The 21,263-nt window shown below is 39.9% G+C and overlaps 2 protein-coding genes across 2 annotated transcripts in view; one reads left to right on the top strand and one right to left on the bottom strand.

The window, feature by feature from the left end:
* The window catches only part of mlsl (malate synthase-like), a 14,778-nt gene extending 10,099 nt beyond the window's left edge, over positions 1-4,679 (top strand). Inside the window, exons 15-16 of the mRNA XM_017692015.2 lie at positions 782-912; positions 2,165-4,679. Of these exons, the coding sequence (XP_017547504.1) occupies positions 782-912; positions 2,165-2,333 (300 nt within the window). The 3' untranslated portion in view covers positions 2,334-4,679. The remainder of the gene's footprint in view (positions 1-781; positions 913-2,164) is intronic.
* naa15a (N-alpha-acetyltransferase 15, NatA auxiliary subunit a) lies at positions 3,872-21,263 on the bottom strand. Its single transcript, XM_017692014.2, has 20 exons — positions 21,210-21,263; positions 17,616-17,700; positions 16,494-16,598; positions 15,868-16,025; positions 14,792-14,926; positions 13,772-13,925; positions 12,446-12,565; positions 12,043-12,138; positions 11,003-11,109; positions 10,826-10,898; positions 10,204-10,373; positions 8,857-9,009; positions 8,504-8,632; positions 8,173-8,386; positions 7,440-7,633; positions 7,249-7,357; positions 6,680-6,778; positions 6,419-6,562; positions 5,401-5,498; positions 3,872-5,109 (listed from the first exon to the last, which is right to left on the bottom strand). Exons 1-20 carry the CDS (start codon positions 21,261-21,263, stop codon positions 4,903-4,905), a joined length of 2,604 nt encoding a protein of 867 aa, XP_017547503.1. The 3' UTR covers positions 3,872-4,902.

Genomic DNA, 21,263 nt, shown 5'->3' with positions numbered 1-21,263 from the left:
GGGCATTTTATTTTGAGGATATGTTAAACAAATTTATCTGACCAGGTTCTAAAATAGTGGCTGTTAAGGGTGCACAATATGGACAAATGGCAAAACATGATTACATTAATGCATACTCAGATTGCAGTGTACGTTGCAATATATTATAAAGCAAATTCCACCAGTTTTTCTAAATTCCTGCAAAATGAAATCGTTCAGATGTAAACAAAACAATTCAGAGTGATTTGATGTGAAGTGCTTCATTCTAGAGAAACTTCAGAAAAGTCAGAACTGTTCACGGTGGTGATAGGAACCAGACATCTGAAGAGTTTAATGACCCTAAAAGCTCCATCACAAAGTTATTCCATGAAATGGTTATGTATACGTTGCTTGTGTCTGAGAATTACTGTTTTACTGCATTAATTCCTTCCTTGTCTCTAAAGATTTTTTCCCCCAGATTTATCACTTTTATACCATCATAAACATTATGTATAAAAACATATCGTCGCTGTCAGAGCAAAACCTCGTATGTCAATTTTGGTAATTTTTCGGTTTCTGATGTCATGAAAGTTCCCATGGTCCTTTATATTGTGTGTAAATTTCATGATGAATGGACCAACAGAAATGGCTCAAAATGACTTGGAAAATGTCTGGTTCCATTGATTTCAATTACAAGTAAAGTAGGTTTTTTCCTTCTCCTGTAAAGTTACCATTTTGGAAATACAAGGTTTTGATCCGACAGCAGCGATATATTAAAAAATGTGGAGGTGTAGTGCTCATCTTCTTCTCTGACCTGGCTCAGGTGTGGCAGTGGATTCGGCACCAGGTGAAACTGGAGGATGATGGGAGAGCAGTGACCCGTGGGTTGGTCAGGAGCTTGGCACAAAGCATGCAGGATGATCTGTGGGCAGCAACGCGTTGTCAGACACAACGGTACAGTAAATATCATCAGCTACCGATGACCTCTCTGAAAAAGACTTCAGATTACAAATGACACTCTTGAAAAATAAAAGTGCCATATTCCTTGGAGGGAATACAAAACGTCTTGTAATCACATAACAGTCGCTGCCTTTAGATTTTGCTGCTTGTATGTCTATGGAGCCCCTGAAGGAATGCGTTGTAATTTTTAAAAAAAATTTAGGTAAAAATCTGGTGTGCGCCAGATACTGTGTGTTGAGCACTTGATACTTCTAGGTCACCACCTTATTCAGCAGCTAGGACCTTGAGAGTTTTAACATAATTCATGGCTAACTCTAGCAAAGGCAGCCTACATTTAGCTATATCTGTTTGAAAGGTGCAAGCTGGCAAATTATTAAGGTTTTTACGGAGACCCTAAAAGGACATAGTGTAGTGTTTTTTTTTCCAAAGTAAAAACCTGGTGCGCACCCAGCACCATCGGGTGAGCACCTAATACTATCAAGTGAGCACCAGATGCTGTCTTGAGCACTCTATATTATCAGATGATCAGTAGTAGTAATGTGAGGATGTAGTAGTATTGGGTGCTCATGCATGCCGTACCTGCATCAGCTGACTGCATGACTGTGAAAATGAGCAGTACAGTGTTGGGTTTAATGTAACATAGATGTAATATAATGAGTGGTGAGTTTACTTTTCCCATGAAATAACATAATTCCTGTACAGTTTGGGAGGATAAACTAATCATTTGTAGTGGAGTAAATGCTTCCAACATTGATATGAAGCAGTCCAAGGTTTCTCAACCCATGGACAAGTGGCCACAGAGCATGTACTAGTGGTTTTGGGTGGAGCCAGTGATCCTTAAAGGGCTGGTGATGGTACTTTATGTCTGTTAAATCAGTGAAAAAATAATTGACTTAATAAGAAATATAAAATGTTATTTTAAATGGTAAACAATATCAGTGTAGTGACCTTTGTATTATGTTAACAATAATTTATTATTACTATTAGTAGTAGTAGTAGTGGTAAAAGACCCTTATCGTTCCCTAAAGAAAAAAATACGTACTTAAGTACTACACAACTTAAAGGCTCTTTAGGGAACCAAAAGTGGTTCCTTTGTGGTATGGTACCCCTTTGGCACCTTTACTGAAATACTTTTGACCTAAGTCAGACCAATTGCCGGGCCTCACTGTCTCTCTATACAAAGGCCAATGTATTTGGAAAGAGGCTAACATTACTCATCTTTAAGCTTCTCTCTCTTTGTAAGCAGAGATGAAGAGAGGTTGGCCACAGCCCTGTCCATGTTTCTGGAGGTAGTTCAAAAGAGTGATTTCCCAGAGTTCCTCACTACCTACTTGTACCTGGACCACACCTTCCTGAGCTCGCAGCGTCTACATGAGGAAAGAGCGGATGAAGGACATTACAAGGCCAGGCTTTAATTACTAACCCATGTCAGTCATTTGTATTCGTCTGCAGGTGACTTGACTCACCAAAATGTTGGGTCCTGTTACTAAAATAGCCCATTAAAGACCTCAAATGTGACTGAGGCGAATCTGGATAAAATGAATAAAATAAAGAACAAGCAATGTCAGAAAAAGGGTCCTGTACAGGTACGTTTTTGTCACCCAAAGTACAGACAATGTAAATATGCCCTTAAAAGGTTCTTCACCTACATTTGTGTACCTAAAATGAATTGTAAAGGTATGTTAGACTGACTTTCCCTGGGGAATGGTGCATATTTGTTCCTGATAGTGTCTGGACATTTGTCAGTTGTGCAGTTTTTGCAATGTTCAGCTGAATTGTATGGGGAAACAGTCTTGGTCAGTTTGTTTGTCGGTGCCCACTTCCCTCTCTTCCACTGTCAATTTTAGGTCAGCTGCATCATTTAGTATATTCACAAGTTTATGGATTTTTTTAAACATTAATTAATTAACACAAGTCACATGGTTGCTTCAAAATGAATCACTCGCCCTGAATTCTTTAAAGTCCAGAAAGCTTCTAAAAAAAGGCAGAATATGTCATTTTTCCTTCACCTTTAAGTAGAAGTGTTCCTGCTGTGAGAACCCATCAAACTTCAGATCAAACAACTGTTACTTTGACAAAAAACACCAACAAAAACAGCATCACAGCTGCTGAACTAACATTATCATGGATTTAAGCACTTTATCAGCTGCTCATCACAGGGATGATCAGTTGTCTGATTTTCAATTCACCAAAACCTCTGAGCTCGTTTTGAAGAACAAAATACTGGTGCCATCTTGGATCCTGTGGCAGCATTAAGGCTACCTATTGGCATAATACCAAAACCAACTGCCTCCTGAGATTATGACTGATTATTTATGGGAAGAGAAGCCAAATCAAAATAAGTGTGCATACAGTTGTATGCAAGCACAGTGGAAGTCCTGTCTCAGCTAAACCTTCTCGCAGATCCTTTGCGGTCATAATTTCCAGTTCCCCTTAATTGACATTCCTTAATGACATTTTGGATAGTGGGAATTGGGAGTTGGAAGCACCCTGATAATCTTCAACCAGCTGCTGGTTGTGGAGTAGGGGTGTTGAATCTTTGTCTTGGAGATTTCAGATCCAATAACTCTGATATTCAGATGGTCCTGAATGCCTTCATTACCTGGATCAGGTGTTACAGATAAGGGTTGGAGCTACGGTCGTAGATCTCCAGGACCAGGACTGGGCATCCCTGTTGTAGAGTATTGGCAAAAAGCTGGCAAGAGAATTTATTGTGTTCTGGAATTGACATCAGTTGACAATTCATCAATTGAGACCCAATAAAGTCCTGAGACTTTACAACTGGGTGTCAAAACCTTTGGCACAATTCTTTCCTTATTTATTTATGTTTTTTTTAATATATTACATATTTTATACTTCAAAAATCAGACAAAATAATCTAAATATGCCAGGGTGTCCAACGTTTTGCATGCAACTGTATGATGTGTGATCACAAACATTTAGATTCAGTTTCTTTAAATTCATTTTCTGTTTTATTTGTAACTGTTTTGAGTGTCAAATGATGGAACTGAGATCAGACAGTGGGAAGATCGGCAGGCTCGTTTTATGGAAAATAAGACAATTATTCAAACCAATTTATGAGTGGGGAGGGGACAATGGGATAGGGGAGAAAACAGGAAATGAAAACCAATAAAACAAAAAAAAAAATAAAAATCATGGTCACAGTAATAGCCTCAATAAGCCACTACCACTGTTCAGACATTCACTGGGCAACCAAATTCAGATGACAATGAATGAGAAGATGGAAGAGGAACAAAAGGAGAAAAAGAAACAAAGAGATGCACGTCAGTCTTGCCCTCAGCACTCTGGGTGCGCTTGTAAGATGAGCATTACAGTTTCTTTCCGGCAGACGTAAAAGGGTTCCACACCTACCAACTACCTAACAGCTGACTCAGGAACTGCTCTTTGCTCACCAAACAAAAGCAAGTCTTTTTAACCCCCCTGTCCCCTTCACTCTTCACCTCGCAAAGTCTCTTGCAACAGGTGCCACCACCAACTTAAACTCCAACCCACAGGTTTGGCACACAACCACCAGAGTCGAACCAGGACCAAGAGTATTGCTCCTTGATAGCTTTTTTTTGTTCTCTTTAATATTCTTTTATATAAATTACTCTTAAAAACATGACAAGGAGGTGCATGTATCAGATGAACATGGTCTGAAGGTCATCACAACAATATTCATCCATGTTCCATTCTGCATGTACATGCCGCTTATTGGTTATTTGTTTAAGATTAGTTGAAAGCCATATTAAAAAAAAAAAGAAAAAGAAATGAAACAAAAACCAAAACATAAACCATATTTTTTCTTTCCCCTATCACCCTGTGGCTTGCACTTCTGTTGCCGATGCCGGACGTCCTGGTCTGGTTACTGCAGTACAGTCACAACCTCTGTTGGGCGTCTGGTCTTGAAACGGCAGCCGGCCACCCAAAAAAAAAAAAAAAAAAAAACACCCCACACCCTCTCCTTGATCTTTTTATAACCTTTTACATCTCATTGGTCATGTCCTCGTGGTCACCAGATGATAGGTCTCCGTTAGTGGTAATGGCAGCATTGTCCTGGTAACCGGGGGGCATGAAGGCAAGACAGTAAGGGTACAGGCCATGACAGGACGCACGGTACGATTCCACAACCTTCTGCTGCTCCGAGCCCAAACTACCATCCCTCAGCGCCTGTAACACCTCACTGCATACCTGAGACAAAAACACAAGCACTTACCTTAAGCAGACAATACAGCTCAATGATTTAGGACTCAGGGTTATAATAGTTTTAAAAGTTACTGGTGTTTATTTTTATTTTGTTGGTTTTCAATTTAACTGCAGTTTAAAGACCAAATTAACTTTTTTTTCCCTTTTTCAGAAAATAAAAATTAAAAAGTGAAAGCTAGCATGTATAATAATAATATTGTATAAATATAATAATAACCCTGGTAACAAGATTGAGAAGTCTGCATGAAAACAATGATTAAAACATGTTACTGTTACCTGTAAGGTTCTGCCAGTGAGGGACTCGTCCAGAGAGGTAGCCAATTCAGCAGCCATGCTCTCAGTGGAGGGATCCAAATAAACCATCATCTTAGCAGCTACACACACACACAAACATCTTTTTAAAAGCCTTAATCATACATTCATAATCAACCAGTTTGTAGAGCAGTTATAATATTATAAGTAGATAAAATAACTTCATCACAATGTAACTGTCAATAATTACATAGCATTATTTTCACATGAACCTACATAAAACAACAGTACGCTAAAACCAAACAGAACATTAAGGATTTAAATATCCTTCATCTTCCAGATGATGCATGTTCATATTTTCAGGTAAAGTGGTGTGCTGTTTAAAAAAAAAAAAAAAAAAAAAAAAAAAAACACACACTAGTAAGTTTAAAGCAGTAAGTTTGAGTTGTAAGTTTGAGTTTAGGTTAAATTTACGTCATGTTGTCTTCTGAGTGAGTTTACTGGCTGGTTGCAAAGCAGAAATCCGGTTAGTGCCCGACTCATGCAGACCAGGAGTTATCCATTATCTAATTACTCAAGTGCATGTAAATGTGTTAATTGGATTACTGACAAAACTGATTTAACAGTTTTCAAATGATTAAGTGCATGTAAACACACTCAGTGATTGCATCCTCTCACTCTCGATCATACAGCTTGCAGATTCTTGTTACAATATAGGTTCTCAATAGGAACTTACCGCTTTGTTGTCACTTTGACATTTTGATATTCACAACATTTAAACATTGCCGTTTTGCTTATAAATGACAGTTCAAACTTTATGTACTTTACTCATAAATTTACCACAGCAGTAGCTGGAAAAAACTAAAAGTCGTTAATGGAACTTTTGAATTTAAGTGTTAAAATTCAATTGAAAGGGCTACAGAGGGCATTAGCAGGAACATGTGCAGCTGGGCTTCAGCCTGTCCGACTACAGTGTTTGGAAATTTGGGAAAACGGCTCAAAAGTGTTCACTCTGGATCCATGGTCTGATGGAAGTGTGTACCTGCTAATCTGTGGGGTATGGAGCTGGCATGCTTGCTCAGGAAGTTTTTGTTATAGCTCTTAGGATCACTCTCTCCAAACAGTCGTGTGATCTCCTGCTTCAGAACAGTTTGCACAGGCTGGGGGAGACCTTTATTGTCAGCCACTGTAAACAAAACAACCCAAACAAATTACAGCAACCGGTCACATCAGTGGTTATCAAACAGAACATTTGAGTTTACCAGAACAGATATGGAACATGTGTGTGTGTATGTATATTTACCTCCTTTGAAGAAGCGGATGAGGCACTGGTGAAGCCAGGGGTGGTCAGGGTTCATCTCGTAGGCTCTCTTCACTGACTGCAGCATCAAAAGATACTTCTCTAAAACAGTCACACATATATACACAGTGAATACAGTGTAGGTAAGAGTGATGGGCATTTAACCATTTTAGTTTTTGATTATACAGTATTTGAACGTTAACAAAGGATTTTATAAACGAGTACAAAATAAAAACCTAACAGTAGTTTTAGTATTCTACAACTGAATGACTAATTTAGTCACTTGTCTTTTTTGCACATGTAATTTTGGTGTATGCATTTGAACATACTTTCAGTGGCTCTACAATATGTGTTACTGCACAAATATGTCTAAGATAATTCCATATACTGTTCCACTTACCGTTAGATTTAATTTTCGTTCATGTTTGACAGGTGTTTAAACATTTGCACATGACTGTATGTGTCATTTCACTTATTGTCAGACACAAAAGCAGCATTTAAATTAATATATTTAATTAAAACACGCCCATGTCCTGTAATCCCCAGCATTTTAAATGCCTGGAATGGCTCACCTTTTCGGAGGTAGATCTCGAAGGCCAAAAGGTGTGTCTCAATTTTGTTCCTCACCAGGCTCTTCAGAGGAGTGAGGAACTTTACAGCTTCTTCCAGAGGATTTTCAACCTGTCAATCCAAACACAGTAAACTTCAAGCACACAAGAAAAAAAAGACAGATACCATCAAAAAGACTAATATGAGCAAACACCTTAGCTAGTTTCTCGGGTATAAGCTCCTCTTTAGGTCCTCCAATCTCCTCATCGTCCTCTTCTTTTTTCTTTTTCTGGTTCTTCAGTTGTTTCTCTTTCTCTGCATTTTTCTTCTCCTCTTCGAGTTGAGCTTTCTTCTGCGCCCGCCTCTGTTTGTTGCGGAGCTTCTTCAGTTCCTTATCCGTTAGGTTTGCTTCAAAGAAAGCAAAAGTAGTTATGTAAGTATTACACGTAACTACAGTGCGTAATGTAAGTCCAGGCAATAAAAACACCTTTCATATACTTTTCATACACAGTTATAAATAAAATAAACCTTTTGTTTTCTTCAGAGTGCAAAATATTATTCAGACTTACACCTGAAAATTATTATTGTTATTATGTATAGTATAAAGGCAATGATGTTGGTTCTCCTGGCGACAATACTAAAAGAGTATCCAGATTATTCTGTCATGTTTGGGTCTGTTAGGCTTTTTAATGACTCATTATTTCTCTTATTGTACTGTAACACTCGTTTTGTTGCTAACAGTCCTTTTTTAAAAGCATGATTGTCTTTCCCAATGAACTGATTCTTTTTGTAACACCTCTACAAATGATTGTCCATCTCAAAATGATGTAAATAAATAGATACTGCCCAGATCTGCTCCTCTCTAATCTTCCTTTCTACCTTCATGGAAAAGCAACTTGCCCTAACCTACATGGTTTAATCATTGTATGCAACATGATATGCCTTACTATTGTCTGACTGGGACTCCTTGCTGTCATCAGAGAGTGGGTTGTCGTGGAGGTTGAGGTAGATTTCGATGGCGATGCGTGCGGCCTTAAAGTAGAACGGGTGCACGCGCAACACGTCCTCCAGCTTCAGCAGAGCCACGTAAGAACGCAGGGTCATCTTCCTCATACAGTATGTATGGAAGTCAAACTGGTCATCTGTTATTTCTACAAAGTGCTGGAGAGAGAAATCAAAAGAGGAGAGAAGGATCAAATGGGGGAAAAAATAAAATTAACTTTTGTACATAGTGAAATATTTGTAGCTAGGTACCATGAGGACTAGGACATCACTCACCCTCTCAATTTCATGACACTTCTTGAGCGCTTCGCCGTATTTGTTCATGGCCTTGTAGGCCAAAGCACACTCAGTCTGAAACCACATACACTGCATCTCATTCAGATTCTCTACTGCCGACGTGCCTTCCTGCAACACAAGCACACACACCTAATTTTAATATATATTACAAATAAAAAGGTTATATTTTTGGCTTAAAAAAATTGTTACAACGTTTTGCTGAGTAATGCAGTTATAACATTATACTGATACATATATTTAGCAATATATTGCAAGAGTGGACAATACTGTGCAATAATGAACCTTCACCCAGAAAACTCTCTTCTGCACACAACCAAACTATATCCACTAACCCGTGTGAACTTGGAGCACATCTCCTCGGCCTCTTTTACCAAGCTGGCTTTCAGAAGGTACTTGGCGCATTTAGAGTTGATGAACCGATCAGCAGTGTCCAGAGCCTGGGCCTCGTCCATCCAGCGAGCAGCCTCCCGAATGTTCCCAGCATGCTGCAGAGGGAAAGAAATACGATCAGGGATGGGCATATTGGTCAAATCTGAAATTGGAATTTTTAAGGAATAATTCGAAAATATTCATAACGACGCTCGCTCTACACTGCCCTCTGCTGGAGCAGAGAGTTCCACTATCTCAGTTGAGACACACATTATGAAAATTTATAACCTCTGCGTTTGGCAGCGGTGCAGCAAGAAAGTTACAGACTTTGTTTATGAATGGATAAATGGTTAAATCAGTCACTGTGCTCAATAAATAAATAATTTGTAAAAGAGCATGACATTTGTTTGTTGGTACAGTGGGGCGATCGCTTCAAGCCTGGTCAAATCTGTATTAAGCACAGAATGTTTAAATCGTATTGAACTAAAGCATTTGCGTATTCAAGTATTTGTACAGTTTTCTGTTCCATTCTCAGTTTTTATGGCTTATTTTACTGTAATTTGCAAAGTTATCTCCTCTGGGATCTCGTCTGGGACGCTCTGCTCGTGTAACCTCTTACGCAGCCTGTTTGAAAGCGCTGACCTGTTAACATGGGCAGTGAAACAGAAAGCAAGACTTTCTCTGTTGTTCACGCCACACAGAGGTGGTACGTGTGAAAAAGTCCTTAGAGACAAGCTCATTTGCGTCCTAATCTACTATTCTTAAGCCTTTATAAATATTCAAGTTTTGCGAACATACCGACTTACCCCAAATACAGAAACACCATTAATGTGAAGTGTGACAGGTGCAGTGCAACAGAAACCAATGTGCTCTGAAAAATAACAGGTGTCAACTTATTCACACCTGATAAATGAAAAGATTTTTGGTGATCAATCAAATTTGCACAGTTTTACACTTGATCCTAAAAGTACACGACAACCCTAAGGTGTCTGAAGTTTGAACCACCAGTTAGTACAGTGCAAGTCATAATGTGATTTGAGGCAGCTGCACAAGTTGATTAGCAATCATAAATAGACTTGTGGTTTCCGACAAACTGTTTTCTATTAGTGCACAGCTAAAATTAAATAGCAGTCAGGTTCATTTTATCTGTACCTTTGTCCTTTTACATATAGAAGCGTGATTCAGTGTCAGAAACCACAAAAGCAAGTGTATTAGAGACTTAATCTCTTAAATCAACACTTGATCTTTCAGTTGTGCAGAAGGGTTTTTCACCAAACTATTCCTTGTTGATGGTGCCTGTGTGCTTTTACCTTGTAGATCTTTGCCTTAATGAGGAACAACTCTATAAGTGTGGGAGTGCTTTCGATGGCTGTGTTGATGTACTCCAAGGCGGTACCATGCTGGCCAATGTAGTCGAAGTGTTGAGCCAGGAAATACTGAACCCACAGCAGAGTGGTTGGAGGCTCCGTTTTCCCATCATCTGCACAACACAGACAATAAAAGGATCAATAACCTGCATTTGCCCATAGCAACGAAAATGTTCAGTACCACTTTATTTGAAGTGTCTAGTAACTATATAGTCACACACTAACAATACTAATAATTAAACCAATGAAACCAGTAGGTGGTGTGTTCACTGTTACAGATGAATTACAGAAGTATATTCATAGTTGCCACAGGATGGAGATGTAAGAAGCTCAAAAACTTGACAAGTTGCTCCCCATAATTCACAACAGCATCATAAATCTTGAAGGTAGGAAGTGCCACATATTTTGTCTCAGAAATTTTAAAATCTGCTTCATCTCTTTTTAATTTTGAATATCTACTTCATATATTTTGTGGACACAGCTCGCTCATCTGTTCTTCTAAGTCTGACAGAATATTAGCTTCAGCAAATGCTTCTTTTCAATGGCAGACAGAGAATTCACTCACCATTTTGGCTGAACATTCGGCAGCTTCTCAAACTCTCTTCGTAGCTGACAACTAACTCCTCGATGATTGACACCTGCCAAGAGACCAAGTAAAAGACTGATCTTATTCACAGAGTTTCTCTGTCACATCCAACACTTTTTCCTTTAAAACTGTGAGCCTAATCTTAATGCGTCTCACCTTCTCCTTGTCAGTATAGAGTGATTTGAGTGTGGTGAATAAAGGAGGGCATCCTTTAGTGAAGTTCATCCTCAGATAACGGTCCAGACACTCTCTGAACTTCTCCCCTGCACAGACAAATAAAGGCATTAGAGAGACATGGCTGAATTGCTGATATTCTGTATTTTCCACATGAACAAATAAGGGGGAAGTTGTGGAAAGCCCAGCAAAATTCTACAAACTTGTAAATTCACACAATGTATTTGGGAGCACCTGTAAAAGTCTGTGTAAAAGTACTTGTTCTCTTTATTTTCTATTCATTTTGTTTACTTATTTCTCACTCATTGCTTGTCATTGTTTGCCATCAAAACAATTAGAAAAAGGCAAGAAGTGTAGAGTCAAATCTGTAAACAGAGTATGAAAATTGAAATTTCCATTCCTGTCAAAAGTGTTGATTTGATTATATAACTATGTAATCATGTAATTACATATCTTATTATGTAATGCAAATGAAGTGTACAGCAAAGTAGTGATAAAAATGTTGGTGAATGCTTTGTCAGTAATCGACTGTCAATAGTTGGTGATTAATTGCAAACCAAGTTCTGGCTCTAAAATCTGCTGTGCAGAGCCACATTCAAGGCCTTTGTACAGTTCTTGATACAAGTGCATATTAACAGAGGTCCACATTGAAACACCAAGACAAAGAATTCTTTGTGTGGAATGTCTTTGGCTAGAGACCGTCTTAAACCTTCACTACAAAAGGAGCCTGGTTTTGTTGAAAGCGAGGTGCTAACATATAATAATGAATGTATTTTCTATGACCAAAAACTAAAAGGTTGATGAAATGAATGGAATATACAATGGGCTCTCTCTCTGAAAACATGCCATCTTTTCACTTCTACATGTTTGCTACCTTTCTTTACCCAATAACAATGGTGGGATAATATTTTAGCCATCACTTAACAGTTTATCAGTTAGTCATTCACATCCCCACAGGGGGTGGGGGCATACAACCCACCTCTGAAACCCTGTGAAATATTACAACCCTAGCTGGTACTCACCGCTGAGGAAGTTCAGGGGCAGCCGTCTGGGCACTAAACCTTTAGGAAACTTTACACAGGCGTCATCGTAGATCTTCTGCCTCTCCTCCACGCTCCCTAAACACACACAGCACATACTCATAGGCTCCAGTCTAAGGACTCACAGCTGTAAACTGGTGTAAACATTTAACATTTATGGCATTTGGCAGACACTTATCCAAAGAGACTTACAATTTGATCATTTTACACAGGAACGTGAAGGTAGTGTTAGGAGTCTTGCCCAAGGACTCTTATTGGTATAGTGTAGGGTGTTTACCCAGGCAGGGATTGAACCCCAGTCTACAGCGTAGAAGGCAGTTATTACCCACTACACTACACCAACCAAACAAGATGAATTTCCTTAGAATTGTGTGTGTGTCTGTACCTGGCTTCAGTGCACTCTCCAGACCCTGGTAGTAGCTCCAGTTCTCAGGATTTCTCTCCTGCAGTCTGCGATAAACCTCATTTGCCTCATCAGAGCGATCCAACTTCAGCAAGAGCTCCCCTGCAAATATAGAGAAGCACACAAAAATTGTCTCACTGAAATGTATCCCCCCCATAAAATCAGTGTCATCAACTGTCCAATAGACATAACAAGCACACAGCCATGTCATCAAAACATCTCCCCACAATTGTAGACATGGCACTATGCATCACATCAAGCTGATGTCATCAGAAAATGCTGCACAGAAACAGGAGGTGGATGGAATCCAATACTGCAACACATCTATTCTAACACAGCACTCACTCATGTCTGTGTGAGGTCATTTGCATATCCTTGGAGTAGTAGTGTGAGTAGTTTGCACATGAAAGCCTTTTAGATTCCCAAGTGAATCAAACAATATAGGTTTCAATATCAGTATTGGAAAAGAAAAAGTAGTATTGTTTCATCTCTGCTCGATTTCTAACACGTATTGTGTCATAGCTTTTGCTGGTGATAACAAATGCATGCTGCAATTTTATAGTCATTATTTCTCGTTTTTATGATTCATGTCCACTGCAAGTGCTGCAAAATTCTTGCTCTGCTTTCTGCCTCGATGCTCGAGGGGGGTGTCTGTCTGTAACACAGGATGCAAATGAACCCATCTATGAGCTGTGGATTTCAAATATATTTTAATTAAATTCTCTTCTCAAGTGGTCTACTCATGTAAAATGAAAGCGCTCACTATAGTTCAAGTCTATGTTGGGTGGCTATACAGGCCATCAACCAACAAACGAGATATGCATTAGCCTGCTATGATTGTCTGCCATCTATAAACTCAACAGGAACACTGACACTGATCAGACTCTCACATTATTTGTTTAAATTTTATCTTCAATCAAACAGAATGAGGAACCCAGACAAAGCGGTTATTAATATTCCTTCCATGTCTTTGACACAGAACTACACACAAATTATGTCCTCATTGTGCACAAACAGTGGAAAGGTGCTTTTGATCAACTGGTCAGCAATACACAGCTGCTCGTGTCATTTGCATAAAGTTGATGCTAACTGCTTTCCTCACCATATTCTGAGTCATGCTCATGATGCTCGCTATCCCTCAATCCCTTGTGCATTAACGGAGGTGAAATTTCAGAGGTCGAATTTACGTGCAAAAAAAGGACGTACATCAAAGTGCGGATTGAACAGAGATAAAACTGTTTATAAATTGTAGAGCAAAAAAAGGACGATAACGCCAAAGTTATAAGGGTTTTAGATGCACATACACACCTTTAGTTTCCTCCACAGCCAGTTTGTCACAGATCTGTTTCTCATAGGTGGTCAGGTGAATCAGAGCCTCTTTGAAAAGCCCAGCCTCTCTCAACACCTGATTTTGATACAGCAACAGCTCACTGTACTCATAATCCACCTTATCTGGAGATGTCTGGAACACACACACACATACAAAGTGTTAACAGTGCCTTTTTAATCTGGCAGAAAATGCACTCAAACAGGCATGAGTTTGCTTTGGACAACAAGGCCAGTGTGTACTCAGACAAGCTGGAGTTGATTTGCTTTAATCTGGTGCAGTGAGAGCGAGTATGTTTGAGCTCTGCAGTTCTGCGCTAAAAACATGGCTTTATCCCTCCCGCTGAAACTGCCACAATCCTGCAAACCATCTACAAAAAGCACAACACAGCTTCAGTAAACCTAAAAGTGATGAGGAGGTTTGTATAAATGCAAAGGCAACGCTGTCTAAATGTGGTGATTCAACTTAATGAATCTGGAATGTTATAATAAATTTCAATGCACTCAAATATGAAATTTCAATTTAGTTTCCAAAAAAGGGAAGACCTTGAAAATGAATGTGAAGAGAACAAAAATCTGTGTGTATTTAGTATATTTCACTTGTGTGAATTTAGTACTATCATAAGTGCTGTCATCTGTGTAAAATACATACATACAATTACATTTTGGTGCAAGGTCTCAAAAAACATTTCATGTCCTTGATAGCTACTATATTTAATCCATCAATCAATGTGTCAGTCACATGCTACGATTTACATCATTGCACAAATTAACTATAGTCCAAAGTTCCACGACACACTAGAAATTAACATAATGGTAATTCTGGAAGCTACGAAAACCAATTTGAAATTCCCATTTTGACATGCAAGTAGAGTTGTGAAAAAGTCCTATTACAGCCGGCATTCATGCCAGTCTATGGAAAGGGACCAATGGAAGAGAAAGTAGGCAAGAAAAACGCAAGAGTGTGAGATTGAAGAGCACGTGCATAAAGGTGACCCATGCCTGCTGAGTTTTGCGGAACTCCTCAACTATCTTGGCTGCCATCTCGTAGTCCTGTAGAAGGTGATAGGCAATGGCATACCCGATCCAGGAGGCTCGCTGAGCTGGCCGCAACTGCAGCAACTGATACCGGGTCTCCTAGAAAATCCAGGACAGAGGGATCAGGGTTAGAAAATACAGGACATATTTTGGTAGAGATGGAAAACTGAAATCAATGCAATGCAGTACTGCAATGGGTGAAAACCTTTTCTGCAATACATAGACACCCAAATATCAGCTCTCATTGGAAAATACTGGACGTCAACATACTAATCATTTTTATAATTGTTCCAGAATAAGGAATTACATGCTAAATGAACCTGTGTGAATGGAGGAAGCACGTTAAAACATTGTGAACGCAGGAGAACTTTCTGGATCAAGAGGATGCAAGCAGCAATACAGAACCATCCGAATGGGAGGGGCATTCTAGAACCACCTGAATGTGGGAAATGACATTTCAAAGCTGTGCGAATTGAATAGAAAACACTCTAGAATGAAATTACTGTGGGAGAGAGGATTCTAGAAGTGTAACTGTGGAACAGAACCCCACTAAACAGTGTGAATGAGAGGGAGAACGTTCAAGAGCCGAACGAGGGGCATCCCAATCCCACTATACCACCAGCACTAGGAGCGCGGAAGGTTACCACAGGCTTCCTCAGACACCTGTAAACCCAACTATTGCATCTTTTCTTTTCTGCTGCTCACGCAATGTCATTGGACAGCTGAACGCACTCAGTGACAACCACCAGTTCTGTTACGTCAGCTAACAGACGCCTGCACTAACAAGCATTGCGTAGCGATGGGGCATCCCACCCACCCAGAGAGTGAGGCCAATTGTGCTCTCTTGGACTCCTGGCCACAGGTGGCTGTTGCATCACCAGGGATCGAACTTGTGATCTCCTCATAATAGGGCCAACACTTAGATGACTCCATCTGGTATATTTTTTGCAACATTGCCAACCTCTATGGAGAACATTCTAAAACCATTTGTAGAGGTAAACACAGCTTTACGTCACTAACAGCTTCTCTCTCGCTCTTACTCTATAGCCTTCGAGGTCCCTCATCTGGATCTGCAGCAGGGAGAGGTCTCTGAGGATCTGCAGATTGTCTTTGTCCCATTTCAGAGCATTCCTGTAGCACTTGATGGCTTCGTCATACTTCTTGTCTGAACGCTGCAGCAAACCGTACACATGCCAACCTGAGAGGAAGAAGTCAAGGATGGAAAACAACATGCTGCCTGTTCCATTTAACATAACATCCATACTAATGTTATATGTTACTGATCCTTCGAGAAAAAGATGACATTTCAGTGATTAAGTGCCTTCCCCAGCGGCACAACCATGAATAGCCAGTCAGTTCTGGGATACGAACCTACCTGCCCATTGGATTCTATTCAAAATCTGTTGAGTCAATGCATTTTCTGTTCTTTTCCAGGAACAGGGAAACTTTTGTCCATTGTAATCAATCATATGTGACCTTTTGAAAGAACTACAGTATTCCTTTATTTTCACATATTTTCCAGACATGAAAACCATCAAAACTGAATTTCATACCTACAGTACTCTGAAGACACAACCTAGGCCCCTATAACCTCATCCACGGTATAAAACTATTCTTTCAACCTCACATTCCTCATCTAAAGCAGCAAAAAACATGTGAAGGATACAAACATGACTCTTCAGGTCATTGCGAAGGCCTCTTCTGACCAGTTCATATGCTTCTTCTTTTCTTCCCAAACAATTCAGGGTCAGTCCCTTCATTGCCAGTGTCTCTGTGAGTGAGAGAGAGAGTGAGAGAGAGAGAGAGAGTGAGAGAGAGAGAGAGAGTGAGAGAGAGAGAGAGAGAGAGTGAGTGTGAGAGAGAGAGAGAGAGAGAGAGAGAGAGAGAGAGAGAGAGAGAGAGAGTGAGTGTGAGAGAGAGAGAGAGAGAGAGAGAGAGTGAGTGTGAGAGAGAGAGAGAGAGAGAGAGAGAGAGAGAGTGTGTGAGAGAGAGAGAGAGTGAGTGTGAGAGAGAGAGAGAGAGAGAGAGAGAGAGAGAGAGTGAGAGAGAGAGAGAGAGAGTGTGAGAGAGAGAGAGAGAGAGAGAGAGAGAGAGAGAGAGAGAGAGAGAGAGAGAGAGAGAGAGAGAGTGTGAGTGTGAGAGAGAGAGAGAGAGAGAGAGAGAGAGAGAGAGAGAGAGAGAGAGAGAGAGAGAGAGAGAGAGAGAGAGTTGCAATGGGTCAAATTCAGATTCATACAATTATAACATTAAAACAAAGACATTACAGAGGAATTTCACCCATTTTTCAAAATGTACTGCATAACTAACCTGTGAAGATGAAATAAAAAAAGGGGGCTGAGGAGAGTGATTGTTGATTAGAAAGTCTCCACTCTAGAGAAGCTTACTATCAAAATTGTTTGCAGCAGTGATATTAACCAAAGCATCAACTATTTAATGCCTCAATCTATCTCAAAGAAAGTGATTACATGAAAAGGTTACTCACAGCTTGCCTGATGCCAGAGACCTTGTTTTAGGATTGTTATATAATTAATGTGATTTTTTTTCCATTCAATACAGCGAAGTACATGCAGGCCGTTCCAAGAAAAAAAAAAAGTATCTATAAAGACTTATTTTTTTTTGGCAATTTCACTATTTTACCATCATCAACATTACATACAAAAACTCTGAAGACAGTATTCATGGGTCATTTATAACAGAAAAGATTTGACTTTGTCAATGACTGAATTACACAACTGCTGAAAACTTTGCAAAACTGGTGGGATTCTCCTTCAGCGTAAATCAGTCTTACCTCCATGTTCGGAGAACTTTGGGTTTGAAAGGATCTGCTTGCAGAACTTCAGCCCATTTCTGTACTGCTTGTGTTCATAGCATCGCTGAGGGAAAAGAGAAGAAAACAAAAAAAAGTTTAATCCAGACATAAAAGACAGACTATATGCAGGCTAAACAGGTTAATACTACCTTTTCTATGGGTGCTTATTTATTCCCCAGACTGAGTCAGAAAGCTTAGCATATAAATGTGAAACAAGCCCAAATGCGTGAAAGAACATTTCTTCTCAGACATTTTCTTTGACCGGTAACCTGTAGGCCTCCTTGCATGTGACACTGTCAGCGGTGCTGCTATAAATGCCAGTCCCAGTCACAGAAAGCAGGATGCTGATTACTAACAGATCCCCATCTATGCTGTCAGCACAGCGGTTTAGGCATCCACAGATCTGCCTGCCAAATATCCACACAACAGTAATGTGCAGGAATGCCCCCCTGGCACAGGGAGGGCTGTGCACTGCTATGCTGCTCCTACTGGGATTGTGCTGCAGTCCCCCAAAGAGAAAGTGCAATTCAGAACACTGATTTTGCGATTGGCACTGTGCACTTACTCGCACAAGTCTCTGTTAAGACTACAGGATCATTTACCAGAGCACTTCACGTAATAACAGTTTGTCGTCAAAACACAAACAAAAGTGGTACAAAGAGGTCTGTGTAATATGACAAAGTAACATCACAACACGCAAAGACATTTTCACTATACATAACATTACATAACATACATTTGCACCATGATAAATATGAGGCCTAAAAGGCTGGAACAGGCAAAAAATAACCAGCAGTTCCACATTTAAAGGGCCCATATCACAGAGACAGCTTTTCCTGGGTTTGTAATAATCCTATGGACACAACGCTGTAAAAACAGCTCGTTTTAAATTTCACTGCTTTTGTGATGTCATGAAAATCAACACTTGCAGCCTCCCATCTCGCCTACAGCAGTTTATCACACTGTTTATCAACTCACACTGAAGTTATAAGCAGTGATTCAGCCTGGAATGCTTTCCGATTGAAGCATGATACAGATTAGCCAATCAAAACAATGCTCGTTTACAATACATCAGTCAAACAAGAGTGTGCAAAGACAGCTTAGAAAATGGTCATCTAGAAACAAATGACCGTTTTTGGTACATAAATCACACAATATCACACAATGATAATACCGCTACATTACCAGTCTCAAAGTATAAACACTACCACTTTAACCCATTAAACTGCTCTCAAATCAAAAGCGATGCCCTCTGCTATCAAAAAAAGACTTTGCAGTTGTCAAACTTAAACATGACTGCAAAATATCCTAAAAAGGCTTGAAGGGCTCACCGGCATTCAGTTACATACATGGATGCACTGTGACGTTTGGCCAGTACATTATTATTATTTTTTTTTTACATTTGCTTCAAAGAATAAAATGTACACAACTTTCCCCGTACCCCTAACGATGTCTCAGTAACAAAACTTACAACACCAAACGCTTCTTGCCTTTTTTTAGAGAAAGTGGAAAAGTGTGTACATTTTTTTTTCTGTGCACCATTCCTGATGTCAGCTAGTTTCACTTTCTAGGAATATAGAGCTCTTTGGGGGTGGAGGAATTCCACAAGCATGCTGAAATCATTTTGGTAAACATAACAGGCAGTTAAAGGCATAGCTTTGCAACTCAAGAGTATTTTGTAATTAAAGGGCTAATATCACAGAAAAACAAATGTCCTTGCTTTTCTGAAATAATGGCGTTTACAGTAGTATGTAAACATTGTTAAAGCTTCAAAACATACCAGTCACTACACAGTCCATACATGGAAACTCCGCTGCCTGTTTTGAATCCACTGTTTCTGTGATGTCACATAGAACAAACTAAAGCAGACTGGCTATGCCTATTCAGCTCTCAGGACTTTTGAATGTGGCAAAAATACAGAGCAATCAAAACAGAGACGATTTACAGATCTGTCTTAAAAGCACAGCGAAAAAGCAGCCTGTTTATCTGAAGGTCACTTAAAAAGGAATTATGACCACTTTCGACTACACACGTTACAAGTGGATCTCAATGCAAAAGATAAAAAGCAAAAAAACTAAGATGGGGCCCTTTAACTTTCTCTGGTCAGAGCATGCTGAATATAATGGCTATAAGAACTGGAAATGCTGACCAAAGTGAGCATGGAGTCGGTTCATTCACAAAGGCAGAACAAAGGCATGCTGAGAGGATTTAACTGGGCCACATGTCGCTCAATCTCACACTATTAGCATGAACTTTTTAGTGCCAACACCTCAGAGAAAAGCACAGCTTAATCAGCTGACCACGCTGTGCAACTCTAACCTATAGCCAAGTCTACATTAAACAATATACTAATGTAATAATGTGTCACAAGATTCGTAACATTTTTCCCTTCTATTGATTCATTTACAGCTAATTGCCAAACCATATAAGTGGCCTGAAGGGGAATTCCACCCATTTTTTTTTTATTCTACATAATGAGACAGTTGACAAGTAAACAAAGAGAGTGATTTGGTGTTAAACTTATCAAGTCAGAGTTCTTCACAGTGGTGGTGATACAAACCAGACATGCACCTTTACAAGATTGCTCACAGAAAGTAATTACATATTACATAGGAACATTGTTTTCTGATAAAGGTTTGGCTTGACATGTATTATAATGGAGGGGTATATGAACGGTGTTATAAGGCAAAAAAGTGCCCTTAGGAAACTTATTATTTTCAGATTTATAACCATTTCACCATCAACAACATTCTATGCAACCACTCAGGAGTCTTGAAGATCTGCTGATGGTTTAGGACGATAAATAAAACGAATGTGTGTGTTGTAGGCATGGCTCCCGTCACCACCACCGTAAAGAACGCAGAATCTGTGGGTTTCTCTGCAAATGAACCAACTCACATCAAACCAGCCTCAATGACTTTGTTTACACATTAATCGGGCAGAAATTCTGAAACATGGGCGGAGGCCCCCTTTAAGTAAGTTAGCTAACCAACTCCACCGGGGCGACTACACGAGTGACTACAGTAAGTTAAGGTTAGCTAGCTAACGTTGCCTAGCTTGACTGTTAATGCCACCTTAAGTAGCTAAACAAGCTGGTGTTCTGATAAGCAAGTACCGCAGTTACAGGAAACTGAGACACTTATTTTTGACACAGCGGACTGCATTTCTCAAGTTTAGCGACACCCGAGTCTCTTAAACAGGGGCTGCGTTACGAGGATGAAGTTGATTCGAATATCTCGCTCCACCTTAAATGGTGCAGCAGTTCCATTCTGGTGCGCCTAACGGCTGCACCATTTAAGGTGGAACGGAGGAAATTCGAACTAGAAGCTCACTTCAGCTTCGCGGCTAAGCTAGCGAACGTAGCTGACAGAGCATGGATGCATGGATAGCTTCAGTAGTTAACTCTTTAAACGACCCCCCAAGGCTCAGGGTCTCTGTAGCTGGCTGGCTGAGCAACTGTGCAGACCCAGGACCGGACTCCTGGCTAGCCGTGTGCGAGTATGTGTGTTAATGTCAGACGTTAAAGAGCCGAAGCGGCTGACACACACAGTGGCCAACAAACATCCAACTTACCAATATCCTCTTAAAGAGCGCGTTCTCTTTAGGCGGCAGCGCTATGGAGGGCAT

The sequence above is a fragment of the Pygocentrus nattereri genome, chromosome 8 (assembly GCF_015220715.1).
Source record: "Pygocentrus nattereri isolate fPygNat1 chromosome 8, fPygNat1.pri, whole genome shotgun sequence".
NCBI lineage: Eukaryota > Metazoa > Chordata > Actinopteri > Characiformes > Serrasalmidae > Pygocentrus > Pygocentrus nattereri.
Note: the sequence above shows the minus strand (reverse complement) of the source record. Positions and strands in the feature narration are given on the sequence as shown.

Bases quoted from the DNA above. Each gene is read 5' to 3' on its own strand.
- naa15a (XM_017692014.2), bottom strand. From the start codon at position 21,263: ATGCCCTCCATAGCGCTGCCGCCTAAAGAGAACGCGCTCTTTAAGAGG. The intron at 10,374-10,825 runs GTGAGTGAATTC...TGTGTTGTGCAG, and splicing joins CCGAATGTTCAGCCAAAATG to ATGATGGGAAAACGGAGCCT. The intron at 8,633-8,856 runs GTTAGTGGATAT...CTTGTGTTGCAG, and splicing joins TGTGCTCCAAGTTCACACGG to GAAGGCACGTCGGCAGTAGA.